This window comes from Glycine max, chromosome 8, assembly GCF_000004515.6.
Source record: "Glycine max cultivar Williams 82 chromosome 8, Glycine_max_v4.0, whole genome shotgun sequence".
NCBI lineage: Eukaryota > Viridiplantae > Streptophyta > Magnoliopsida > Fabales > Fabaceae > Glycine > Glycine max.
Genome location: NC_038244.2, coordinates 23,163,595 through 23,176,584, shown reverse-complemented (window position 1 = coordinate 23,176,584; position 12,990 = coordinate 23,163,595). Strand labels below are relative to the sequence as shown.

The 12,990-nt window shown below is 33.1% G+C and overlaps 2 protein-coding genes across 4 annotated transcripts; both read right to left on the bottom strand.

The window, feature by feature from the left end:
- Positions 1 to 651: 651 nt before the first annotated feature.
- Positions 652 to 2,644, bottom strand: LOC100795571 (uncharacterized). The gene has a single exon (XM_003530429.5). The coding sequence runs from the start codon at positions 1,941 to 1,943 to the stop codon at positions 834 to 836; it is 1,110 nt and encodes a 369-aa protein (XP_003530477.1). The 5' UTR covers positions 1,944 to 2,644; the 3' UTR covers positions 652 to 833.
- A 3,087-nt stretch (positions 2,645 to 5,731) lies between these two features.
- Positions 5,732 to 10,870, bottom strand: LOC100804073 (uncharacterized). Of its 3 annotated transcripts, none has more exons than XM_006585771.4 (5): positions 10,090 to 10,870; positions 9,955 to 9,999; positions 9,550 to 9,831; positions 9,255 to 9,424; positions 5,732 to 6,463 (listed from the first exon to the last, which is right to left on the bottom strand). In XM_006585771.4, exons 1-5 carry the CDS (start codon positions 10,310 to 10,312, stop codon positions 6,362 to 6,364), a joined length of 822 nt encoding a protein of 273 aa, XP_006585834.1. In that variant the 5' UTR covers positions 10,313 to 10,870; the 3' UTR covers positions 5,732 to 6,361. The 3 variants fall into 3 exon arrangements, with proteins under 3 accessions (XP_006585834.1, XP_003531911.1, XP_006585835.1); XM_003531863.5 differs by having other exon boundaries at positions 5,732 to 6,378; positions 10,090 to 10,810; XM_006585772.4 differs by lacking the exon at positions 5,732 to 6,463 and adding an exon at positions 6,783 to 8,593 and having other exon boundaries at positions 10,090 to 10,849.
- Positions 10,871 to 12,990: the final 2,120 nt, after the last annotated feature.

The following is a 12,990-nucleotide window of genomic DNA, read 5'->3' as shown; positions in this document are numbered from 1 at the left end:
TGCAAATTATGTTCTGTTAACACATAGTTTTTGATGCATTAAAAGGATTGAAAAAAATCAATGGAGCCGCAATGCTACATGACAGATATAGGTGATATAATAAGATTGAGGGAAATAATGAAATGTTTAAGGGTATGCTTTGATTTCATTTTGCTGAAGCTGCTCTGATGTAATTCACGATTCCAAAACATCAACTACCGTTCAAAATATATTTGTTGTTATCGGAACTAAATTGTTAATAATATAGCTTATATTTTGTTTAGTACCCAATTATCTACTTAATTCCTTTCTCTTTTGATATAAAAAAGATTAGGTTTGTGTATTTTCTATTTAGGAAACAGAGTAGCTTTGCGGTACAGTGTTGCCTGGCACAGTCTGCTAAAAGTAGGGATGCTCTCCAGGACATCATCTGGAACTATTTTTTTATAAAGAAAATTAAACCACAAGATGAAACAAAAAAAAAAGGCCATTTCTATAAAGACCAGTCCTATAAAAGGTATCAATAGATTCATTAGAACTTAGAAGCCATAAAGGCAGCTAAAAAATGGAGGTCCCATGAAACAAGCCTCCCACTTAGACTTGATTTATTAATAAATTGGCATTGTATATTATTGTTTCTGATAACAAATTACTTTCTACAAGATCTGTATCAACTCAAAATCGATACCACTTAGTATTACTAGAGGCATCCATTAGTCCATCAAGCAAACAATCTAATCAAAATTGCACTTAGAATGAACTGAAAAAAATTGCAAAACTGGTACGAGTCAATCAATCAACCAACCTGAATATGTTTACAAAACTGGGAGCAAAACATTCTTTAGAACTGAAACTCAATTGATCTTGTCCATTTTCTTAACTAGTTGACCCATCTGAAACCTCCAAAAGCAAAAATAAGCTAAGCCAATACCAATGAGCACAAAGATCCAAATGCTCTCATCTTGACCCTCTTTTTTAGATCTTAACTCAGCAATCCCAAAACTCTCTCTTCCGGAATCCCCCATTCTCCCTTCATCCAAGTGTCCGTACAACACATACACCCTCTCCTTATCTCCGACCACCACCGACGTCGGGAACCGCCGCACATTAACCTCCACGTTGTCGTACACCGTTCCCTCCGCCCAACTATCAATGCTCTTCACCAACCACAACTCCTTCAACGGCGACACCACCGCCGCCGCCCCGTCCTTCCTCACCGCGATGTCGTCGGCGCCGACGAGGTCCTCGTTCAGCAACACTTTCCTTGCCGTGCCGTCCACCGCGTCCACCTTGAAAACCTTCCCGGTGCTCGATTGCACCACTAAAAGGTAACCTTTGCTGACGTAAGCGATTCCGTTGAGTCCTAGGGAACCGTGAGGTGCGGTGTCGTTGTCGTTTGCTGGAATTTCCGTTGCCGTCTTGTACATCGGAGATGTGGAGAAGATAGAGGCGGATCCGTCGGCGGTGACCTTCCAGATGAAGTTTCCGCCGGAGTTTGTGACGAAGGCGTTGCCGCGGTGGTCGACGGCGACGTCATTGGCGGCGTCGATCTCTTCGGAGGGGAGGGAGGAGAGGAAGAGGCGGCGGCGGGAGCGGAGGTCGTAGGCGGCGAGGGCGTTGAACGGAGGGAGGGAATAGCTGGAGTGGACGACGGCGAGGAGGCGGTTTCGCGGGGAATCGACGGCGAGGCCGAGGAAGGCGACGTCTGCGGGAAGGTCGGTGTCTGAGATGAAGGTTTCCACGACCCCCGCGTCGGAGACGGCGGCGATGATGCGCTGGCGGAGGGATCCGAGGAGGAAGTGCTGCGCGCGTGGGTCCCACGTTAGGGATTCCGGGTAGAGGTTCGGTGACCGGAAATTGATGACGTGGGCGTTGCGAGCGAGGATTGGGCCTGGGCCCAATAACAAGATGGTGATTAAGATGGTTACGAGGAGGAAGGGTTGTTTAGGTGATGAGATTAACATTGTGATTGAAGAGTGAGAAGTGAGAATGGTGGTTAAAATTAGAGTCAGTGCATAATGGAGGGGAAATCGGAAACATGAAAGCCAAATCAAACAAATATAGCAATTGATGGGTAATAGACACTCGAATTTGTAACTAAGTTGAGCAATTTAGGGGTTGACTAAGATTTATATTTGCAATATCTATAAGAATACGTGAATGACATGATGCTTAATTGGAAAATAGTTAAAAAAAAAAAAAATAACAACTGGAAAACCAATGTGTAACAAATATAAATTAAATTTAACTACAACATTATTTCACAGCAAAAACTCAACCACAACACCATTCAAAACCGTTAGTTATACATTCTCTCCATGAATGTCTTAAGTGTGGTATTTATATTTATATGTACAAATTAAACAAGGTGCCATGGAATGTAGAGGATAGACTTCTTCACTGTAATTCAAGATTGCTCGTGCTAGAAAGGCTAAAAAGAGTTGTTCGAGAGATAGAAACTTTGAGCGTATTTTACAGACAATTATGTTTTCTTCTTTGAATAGTATGTATGAATGAATAAAAAAGAGTTGAACAGTCTATATATAATCTCGGAATCTCCTCATCAATAGTTGTTGGTGTCTATAAGTTATTTTTCTATAGAGTTTTGATAGAATGAATCGTAACTCTGAGTATAATTTGTTCTCATTTTAGTGATCAATTAAGTCATTCATCCCCATATCGTCAAGATCGTAATGACTCAGATAAGTCCATAAATTCTGTTATATTGATTCTCTTCGTATTACACTATGAGAGCATATGCTATAATCTTGAATTTACTTCTTGATGATCTTTTGTGTGTATGAGGTTGTGACATGCATCTTTTAACACCTCGCGTGATGCAAATAGACAAATTTAGAGCATAAAAATACAACAAGAAATGTCATGCAAATACGCATATGGGCATTAATAGTCATGCCATACATGATGTAAAACATATTTGTGGTTGATCTACTTCCTATTATGTTGTTTTTTTTATTATAAAAGAAAAATAATTTGTATATATTTGGCTGCTTAATTATTTATCTGAACTCTGATAAGAAAACTTCTTAGTTCAACAGAGAATGTCATGCAATGAGAGCTTTTAGTATCGACCAAAAGTAACAAATAGTAAGTGAACAAAAATATTCAAGATTGTCTAACAAAATACGAATTTGGTAGCTAAGTATACGCTACTCATGTGATTTTAAGACAAAAAATAGATTAATTCATGGCACTAGATTGTGGAACAAATTTGCAAATCACAGTATATTCAGCACCTGATGTTATTAACACGATTATCTGAAGGATGAGGAATGCTGTAGCCACAAAATGACACACTCTTGGGCTGCAAGACAACATTAATTAATGACGAGGAATAAAGTGAGTCATCGAACAGGCATTCATAATTTATAATGTAAGGTCCAAAAAAGAAAAATCCTTCAAACTCCATTTAACAGAAATGCAAATGGGTGAATTAATCATGCACAACAGAAGGAAACGAAGTCAAAGGATAAAGCTGAAGTCAATTATGTTTTGGTGAGCATGGATTCCTACTTTGGAGCAGTTTTATGGCAATAATGGAATAAGCTAACCTAACCTTCATAGGAACTCAGAAAGAAAAAAAGAAAGTTTGGCAGAGACTTCAACATTTAGTTTCTCATATTCCTTGTTATATCTCGAATTTACTGTTTGGCAGGGATATCTTATGAAACAGCATAACACTTTGGAGGAAACTCCAAATTATAAGAGAGAAAGAAAGAAAGTTAAACCAAATTAGGAACACAGAAATTAGAGTATTAGTGACATAATAATAACTAACTTACTCTTGATTTAAGGTGAATCTGACAGCGTTTGCAAAAGTATGATCCTCATATCTACGAGAGAAAATGTTGATGTACTCTGATCACCAAGGACCAAAGGAATAAATCCGACGTCGTTTTTCTACAAACAAAATAATAATTCTTCCCCTTTCTGTTATATAATCCTCGCGTAAGTCATCTGTCTTTGTTTATGATGGGTAAATTATAACTTAAAATATTAGTTTTAACCGACTTTAGTATCATTGGAATTCATGCAATCGATTTTACTTAATTAGAATAAAGTTGTTTACTCTACCAATACATGGAAAATTAAACTCATAAATAAATTTATATTTAATTGTCATCAGTAGCATGGCATCAAATAGGAAAGAAAGAAAATATAAACAATAGTTTATGAAAACATATTATAACAAATTATCATTATTATTATTAGATAAAAAATTTCTAATAATACTCTCAAATACTCTTTAATATTGTTTCTTCCCTCTTTTTAATCACCAATTTATCTATGACACATCACACTTTTTTCCCTGAAAAATGATAAACCTCTGCCCCAATTTGGGGCAAATGGAGGAGAGACAAAACAAAAGATAGAGAAAAAAAAGGATAGATGTGATATGATGAAAAATGCAGAAAAAGATAGAGAAAAATAGGGAGAAAGTGAGTTATATGATAATCATAATTTATTTTAACTTGAAAATGCACAGTGTAACATACTCTTTCCACCCATCACAACCTCCCAAGTCATACCTTAATTTCATTCTCCCTATTATATCACCTTTATCAAAATTATGATCGAACCAACAAATAGACATTTCAAATAAAGAGTCATAAACATAATAAAATTTGCTTGAAAAGTGAGTCTTATGAACAAATAAAAAAATTGATTGTTCATCACATTCACTTATTCATAAATTTTTTATCATGTTTATAATTTTTTGACCGAACATTAATTAATTTTTATAATTTTGATATAAATGAATTTAATTGAAAAAATTTCACGTCTTAAAACAATAGAAAAAAAAGTAAAATATGAAGCATTTTATGAACAACCTCAAGTAACATGGCTTTTATTACACACTACTGTTCATGGTTGTGTTAATAAATGGAAGAAAGGACAACATTTTAAAATTTGAAATAAATGTAGAAATTGAAAAGAAAAAATTGAATTTATTAATGTTCAAATTAATTTTCTTTCCTCTTTACTTTTTTCTTCATTATCATTTCAACAAAATAAATAAATAAATAATCTTTTGAAATTTAAGAATTTCCTTTCTACTATACGGGATAAATGTACAACCACGTACGTCAATAATTTTTTATGCAAATGGTTATATAACCCCACCACATATATTTATTATATTTTCATATTTATTTCTTCCAGAGCTATATTCTTTCTCCCACATGTATCCTCCTGTAAATACAAAGATATAGAAATTTTATATCATGAGAAGAATAATCATATACATAAATTTGTATCAAGGGTCTAACCTTATTGATTTAGCACAATAAGTGAATAAATATAAATTTCATGGTATAAGTTTTTAACTTTTACGAATAAAAAAAATACATAAATTTGTAGGAATAATTCTCATATTATCAATTAGGTTTTTATACTACACTTGGGAAAATTTGTAATCATACATTATATTAGAAAAAATTAAAAGATTGGGGGTAATTTCCCCAATCACTAAAGAAAATTAAGCATTGATGACAAAATTTAACTATGAAAATTACTTTTTCATCATTAATTCAAGCATTACAAAAGATTTAGGGACAAAATTTTAAAATTTACATATAAATTAATTCTTCACAAACATATCTTTATGTAATGAATGTCCATAAGATGGATCCGTCCTTGTTAGAACTTCGGAAATAATCCTATTTAAAACGTGTCGAACACAATGAAAAGCTCTATTTTCATATTTATTTCTTCAAAAGCTATCTACATATAGTATTTTAATTATATTATTCATATTACCATTGATGAATTTTACATCAATAAACAAGTAAATATCCTGACTAGTTGTTTAACAATTGACTTGTAAGACGAAAGTGATAAGAACCTACGTATACGGATTCAAAATGCAGAACAAAAGCATGCACGTGAAGCCCGAGCTGTCAGCCAAATTTCACCACAAGAACACAACAAGCCATGCCATCACTTACTATTTTACATAAAACACAAAAAAAATGGACCACGAGAGATAGAGAGCGACACACACGCCACAGTTCATCCCCTTCATATTACAATTTGAAATTGCTCTTTGAAATTTGCAATTGCTCTTAACTTCTCTATTTTCAGTAATAAAGCACTGTAAAAATTGCTTGCATGTGTGTGAGTGAGAAAGAGAATCTCAACCATCATGCATGTACCCCCTTTATCTTTTTTTCAGCCTCTTTATCTTTTGCCAGCTTTGAAGTGAGTGAGAAAGATGTTATTCCTTCTTTGTCTTTCTTTTTCTCTTTCTCCCTTTTTTTTTCTCATCCACGAAAAGCACCCACTTTGTTTGCAAAGTTGCTCCTCTTTCTTCCTCCACACCTTCTTTTCTCTTTTTGTTTCTCTTGTCTCCCATGTTTCTTCATCTTTCTCTTCCACCTGCACATGCATTTGCCACTCTCACATCAATGTCATGCTTGGTATGATGTGCCTTCTCAATCCCATTAATCAGTTCGGAATGTTGCTAATTTAGGAAACACTAATCAACATCAGTTCAATCATGTGTCATCTTTTGTGGGAAAATATTCGATCATGAATTTTTTGACATGGAAGTTACAAACCCAAAGGTTGAATTCAAGTTTGTTACATTTGGTAAGAAAGCTCAGTAAATTGGTAAAATCTTTGTGTACATATGTAAGCCAATCTTAGATACTGGCTACGGGTGTTGTAGTACAATGCAGATTCGTCAATATATATATATATATATATATATATATATATATATATATATATATATATATATATATATATATATATATATATATATATATACTTTTACGAGCCTTTTGCTAAGATCAAGTGCAGATCATTTAAGCATACACATAAATCAATTGAATTTTAATTTTATGAGATTTTTAAAATTTTAAATTATTGTATTGTAAATTTTTTTATTGAATTGATATATTATTTTAATTGAAGGAATTTATTTATTTTAATCTGGAATACAGTTTTTCTTAAGTAGCTATTATCAAACTCAAATTATTTTAATAAAACAAAAAAATCGAAGATGATTTTACACTGCCACTTTTAATTAATGCCAAACAAATTAGTAAAGCAGATTTATAAGCAAACCAAGTTTTGATTGACGATAGGTCTCGAAGGAAAACACCTAGTTTCAAGTAATCCATTTTCAATTTTTATTTGCAAAATTAATATTCTCAAAGTAATGCCTTTTAAAAAGTTTTCCTTCATTTTAATCTTAAAATAGAGAAAATAAAATGAAAGAAAAAAAATAGTTTAGAATGAGTGGGTCATATGGGTACGATTTTTCATCTTACAGAGAATTCATTTCTTTTCGATTATTCTCATATCCCTTTTTGAATTTTGTCTTTATTATATATATAAAAAATCCTTTCTATTTTGAAAACTCACTCAAGTCTCTCTATTTTGAAAACTTCAGAAACTTCCATGTCTGGGAAGGCTTATTAAAAAATTACAAAAAAATAATCATAACAACTGGATCAGTTTATTAATCTAATCAGGTTTCCCCACACCCTAGCTAATTAATGTGAAACTATTAACAACTATTATGTTTATTAATTTTATATGTTAATATTTGCATATACATTAAGAATGGAATTGAATCGGTGCAAACACAGTATATAGTAAACCAATTAGCCAAACCAGATAAATAATATGTCCAAATCAAACCAAATCAACCGTCGGTAATAACTATATAATTTGATTTAATTGTAACAACAAAATATCTATAGTACTGAACCAATTATGCTTAGATATAAAACTAATCCTATCTTAATATCAATGTTTTGAAGGTTAAATTGAAATAATGTAAAATGATTTTTTTTTTTGGTATAGATAATACTTTTTGATTTAATGCACCTGTGCCGTGTTTCTACCTAATATGCCAATTTTGTTTGGATGTTACGAACCGACATTTTCTTCTGACACAGAGAGAGATTGGCCAACTTATCGATTGCAGAATTCATATAAATTTAAACTGAAGCAAGAGATGTTCCATTTGAATAAGCAAAAGACAAAAGATCATTATTTATGACTAGCTTACGTATGGAATAATAATTCAATCTCTAACAACTTTGTTGGCTATATCATGTTCATGTGTGTGACATTTGCAAAAAAAACTATTGGAATGTAGCACAGTTAGTACAACAGTTACGGGAACCATTTGCATTATCCTTAATTGAAATACGAATCATTTACTGTTTCCCGTGCCATATTTCCTTAATGTGACTATTCTATGATGTTATTATTGCTATACCATAATTTAGTTTACATTCTTTACTCTCTCTGTTCATTTGTATGTAATTCTAATGAAGGAAAGGTACGTAGCATGACAGTGAGTAGACATTTTGTTGAAGTACCCATGAAGGTAAACTAATGTACTTTGGATTTCAGAATCTTCAGTGCCTTCATATGAGACAAAGGGAAGAGCTATATATGTTCAAAAAGAACCACACTGCTGCCATGTTTAAATCATTCAAGAGGAAGAACAAGGTTTGATTGAAGAGTTATGAAAAATTTGACACTCGCATCTGAGATCACACTTCGATGAGTGAAAAATTGATTCCCAAAATCACAGACAAGTGCAACCGTATGTGTAGTATAAAGCAGCCTCCTAGGGGGGAAAGTAAGTAGGGGCCAAAAATAAGTGATACACTTAAAACATGAAATCCAGTGGGACAATATAACTATCACTGCCCCACACTTGAAGGTTATAATCTAGACAACAGATTTGATTCTTTAATCTTGGAAACTGCACTATGTTGTTCTCTTTCTTTCCTTTCGATTTGAATAATTTTGAAAAATTGAAATGCAACCTGGCTTTTTATCTCATTTTTTGGATACTTCTTTAGATCATACATGATATTAGATAATACATTATATGTATAATTTTTAAAATAATTATTATAAAAGTAAACAAATTTACTACACATTATACTATGTAATTAGATTGGATTATACTTTAAGTTCATACACTATTTACTCTAGTTTTACAATTTCTATTTTGTCAAACAAGAGGAAAATAACAAATTAAGTACAATCCAAAAAAAGAGGCACAAACAAATTACAATAGTTTAAAACTCTAGCAATTTCTTGTGTCTTGGTGTTTTTATCTTTACTCACTTAATGGCATTCATAATTGAGGACCAAAGAAAAGGGAAATATGAATTGAATCTAAAGTGTTTGAGGTCTTGATTAGAACGTTTATAAGATTTTGAATTTCTGATAAACTCATTAAAGGAAATTAAATACAGTGAAAAATGTGTTGCACATACCTCTTCGTCGGAATTTGTTGTTTTTGCATTTAAGTTAAGGGAGTCAGAAATTCGAGGTTTTGATCTCTCTGTGATGGATGGAGTTGAAGCAGGGCTGGGACTGGTTGAACTAAGATAAGGGGGTGTGCTTTGAGTACCAACATCTCTTGTGATTCCCTCTTTCTTCTTTTCTGAATAGAGAGAGAGAGAGAGAGAGAGAGAGAGAGACAAAGTAGAATCGGGAAGTAAATTGAACTGTTCTTGCAATTAAAAAGGAAATAAAGAACATCATGGCTTGCTAATTAAGTGTTTGAACCTGGATTGGGAAATTGAAGAGCCACTTCTTCTTGTATGTAAGTTGCTGGCTTTGTTGGAATGTGCTTTGAGGAATAAACTAGAGGAGCAGACATGGCAATTCTGTTTATTGAGTTTCTAAAAGATCTTCCACTAAGAGTTTTTGCAGATAAACACTCCAATGGTACCTCCCCTGAGAGAGGGTTGCATATATACCTTTCTGCTTCATTCCACTTGGAATTTAAAGCAAAACCATCTGGAGATAAGCATCCCCACCTGTTATAGCCTGCCCTTGCTTGCAATGCTGCAATGGACCACCACCATCATTTATTTGATTAAAAAACCTTAAGCACAAAAAAAAAAAAAATCATAAACATGCTATGCTAATGATCAATGTGGTTCAATGTTCATTCACTTGTAGTTGTACCTTTAAGAGCAGTTGTGAAAGAATATGTTGAAGGGTCTATATCATCTGCAACAAATGAGAGAATTTGAGGTGAAAATGAGATTAAGACTTAAAACAATGAACTCCTTTGAATTGGAGGGAGGAAAAAAAAGGTACCTTTTAAGGGGTATCCGGGTGAAGAAGCAGTGCTAGAAATGGTTATGTTTGATCTAAATGACCTTGTGTCTTCTCTAAAGCTTCTCATGTAAGATCCTGAGTACCTTCTAGAGTTGGTGTTCTCTCGGCGGATTCTAGCTTTCACTGCCCATTCTCTCAAATTGAACTCTGACTCATCTCTTCTTCTTGAGCTATAAGGAAGTGGTTCAGCTGTTGAGGCCATGAATTTGAGTTAGAAAATAATTCAGCAGAGTGGAATGTTGTTGTTGTTGTTGTTGTAAATGTTGGTTCAAGTCACTTTCACTCCAACTCAAACTAGCACAGTTTTGAAAGTGGGTGCTGCATGTTCAGACATGACAAAAAAAGAGTGTTCTGAAGTTGAAGCTTTTTGTCTAGGTAAGGTATAGGTAGGTGGAATGTGCCTTTGGTTTGATATCAAAGACTAGGGCCTGCCTAAGTAGTTCTGTGAGGAGTGTTCGTCTCTCCTAAATTTTGCTCTTTCACTTTTTGAATCTTCATGGTGCAACGACATAGCCTCAAATAATACCATTCTATATTGCTAGTATCTTATTTCTTTTTTTGGCCTCTGCATTAAATTCATTGGACTCTCTCAGTAACTTTTATTCTTCTTTGACCCCTAATATCCTACACCAGTAGGTGAGTTTTAATCTTCAAGTGAATCATGGGACACTAACTATTAGTACTCCCTATTTTTTATGTGGTTATTTGCTGAAGAAAGACAAAATGGAAATTTGTCCATCTTTTATTTCCTTCTAGTTCCATAAAATTAGGATGCTGTAATTCAGGCCAAAATGACGTTGATATCACAATCCATCCAGCACACAATTCCACATGGAGAAAATTTTAAAGCTTATAAAAAGGAATGGATTTCTCATTTAATTTGTTAGACATTTCATGGTGAATTTTCATTTTATTCACATTGCAGAAAACAACACGAAATAATGGATTTGCCCCATGTCCTTGCATCAACATCACCCACCTTTGGGTGATGATGGCTTCTCATATTTGCTGTAGCGGATTGTCACAGCACCTACTTGGCATACCAAAATCTAAACTCATGAAGGAAGGATTATTTTGACCTAAGAAAGGAAAGAACAAAACAATACTCTAATAATGATGAGGAGACCCATAAAAAACTAAGAACTAATCCATCATTTTAAGAAGCCAGATTCAAAGAGCAATTTGAACTTAAAAAGATATTTAAAACTATACAAGTTAAATCCATAGAAAACTAGATAAACCAATAAACTTATGTGTAAAGTCACGAGACAGGCAATATTTTTATTTTAAAAAAATTAAGCTTAAATTTATATTGCAACTTCTAATTTTAATTGCCAGAAAAGCTATCCTTTTAGCTTTTCAAATTAATTCCCATATCAGATGGACATTGACGTGGCCTTCATTTTGTTGGTGTGGATTGTGCATAACTGCATATCATTTTCGTATATAAGTTAGTAATTAAGTGATCCACCAAATTATATGTCATACTCACAAATACGCAAAGTTCCTCAATTAAGACAACACCGAATTGATGTATGTGTGAACTTAATTGCGTCGACTTAAAAATTCTGATAAAGTCCTTTAATATAGCTAATATTGTATATCAGCAGGCCAGGGGATATAAGATTGTGTAGCGCAGTGCAACAAACCCTCTTCTTTACAAGCTTCCTTTTTCTCTGTCTTGAGCATGAGATTAATTACTAGTTATCACTCCAATAATTCGTTCTTCTATTTAAGCAGACAAATCTGATTTAGATAAAAGTTTTCATATACCAATAATGTTTAGGGGAGTGGTCAGAGCCTCCATTAGTATCCATCGAATCCACCTTTAATGATACTCGTATTATATTTAATTTAAATGGTGAAAGTGGGTATAATTTAGATGGAATTTTCAATTCACTATAATAGTTTCCTCTCCTAATAGGGTTGGATGCTTGATGAAATTGATTATTTGCTCATAGTCAATATATTTGGTTACAATCACACACGAGGACGATGTTAATAACATGAATGATTAGGGTAGGTGAGGATTTAAACAAAACATATTCTTTCTTTCTTTTTGTCTTTTTGGTGAGGATTTAAATGAGAAAGGTTAAACTCCCTACGACAACTCCTTAATTATGTTACCCTAAGGTACAAAAGAAAACAACAATTGGTCCGGTACATAAATAAAAAATAACAATACATTGTACCCAAGAAAAGAGAATAACCATACATTTAGTAGGCCAACATTTATTGTAATTATGGCAATTCCATTGAGAGAGGCTGACACATAATGTACCAGGCTCAACAAATCACTGATTTCTGTTTGATAAAATACAATTTTTTTTATCCTGATACCCAAACCCAATTCAGGAAACTCCATTGTATTGCAAATGCAATCAGGTAAGTTAGATGCTTTTTCAATAAAAAAACACATGGGAAAAAACAACTAGGAAAGAATCCGGGAAGCTTCTCAATCAAAGACAGAGAATGCATAATTGAATTGTTTACTCTAACAAAAGTTTCTTTTCATGGAAATTTGAAGAGATAAATTTGTGGTACATGTTTTAAATTTTAACAACAACTACTAGCTAGGAAGGCTAAAGATATAGGTTAGTTAAATTTTGCATCTGTCAGTACTGGATCAGTAGCATGTAGCCATATATATATTGTATAATCTTTTTAGAATAAATATCTACTTTTGTATTTGAATTTTTAGGAAATTTGAGTTCCTACAGGATGAATTTTTTTAAATGTGTAAAAAATATGATAAATTTATTTCACAGTTAATTTTTATATTTTAATTTATTTTAAATTTGAAGGAGTAGTTCTAGTATAGAATGGAGTTTATTTTCCCTCCTATGACTAGTCCAAATTTGAGCTAGTTGTAACCTAGTG

Coding starts and splice junctions, on each gene's coding strand:
- LOC100795571 (XM_003530429.5), bottom strand. CDS start 1,943: ATGTTAATCTCATCACCTAAACAACCCTTCCTCCTCGTAACCATCTTA.
- LOC100804073 (XM_003531863.5), bottom strand. CDS start 10,312: ATGGCCTCAACAGCTGAACCACTTCCTTATAGCTCAAGAAGAAGAGAT. Junction 9,832..9,954: donor TTTCACAACTGCTCTTAAAG/GTACAACTACAA, acceptor GGTCCATTGCAG/CATTGCAAGCAAGGGCAGGC. Junction 6,379..9,254: donor CAACAAATTCCGACGAAGAG/GTATGTGCAACA, acceptor ATGCATGTGCAG/GTGGAAGAGAAAGATGAAGA.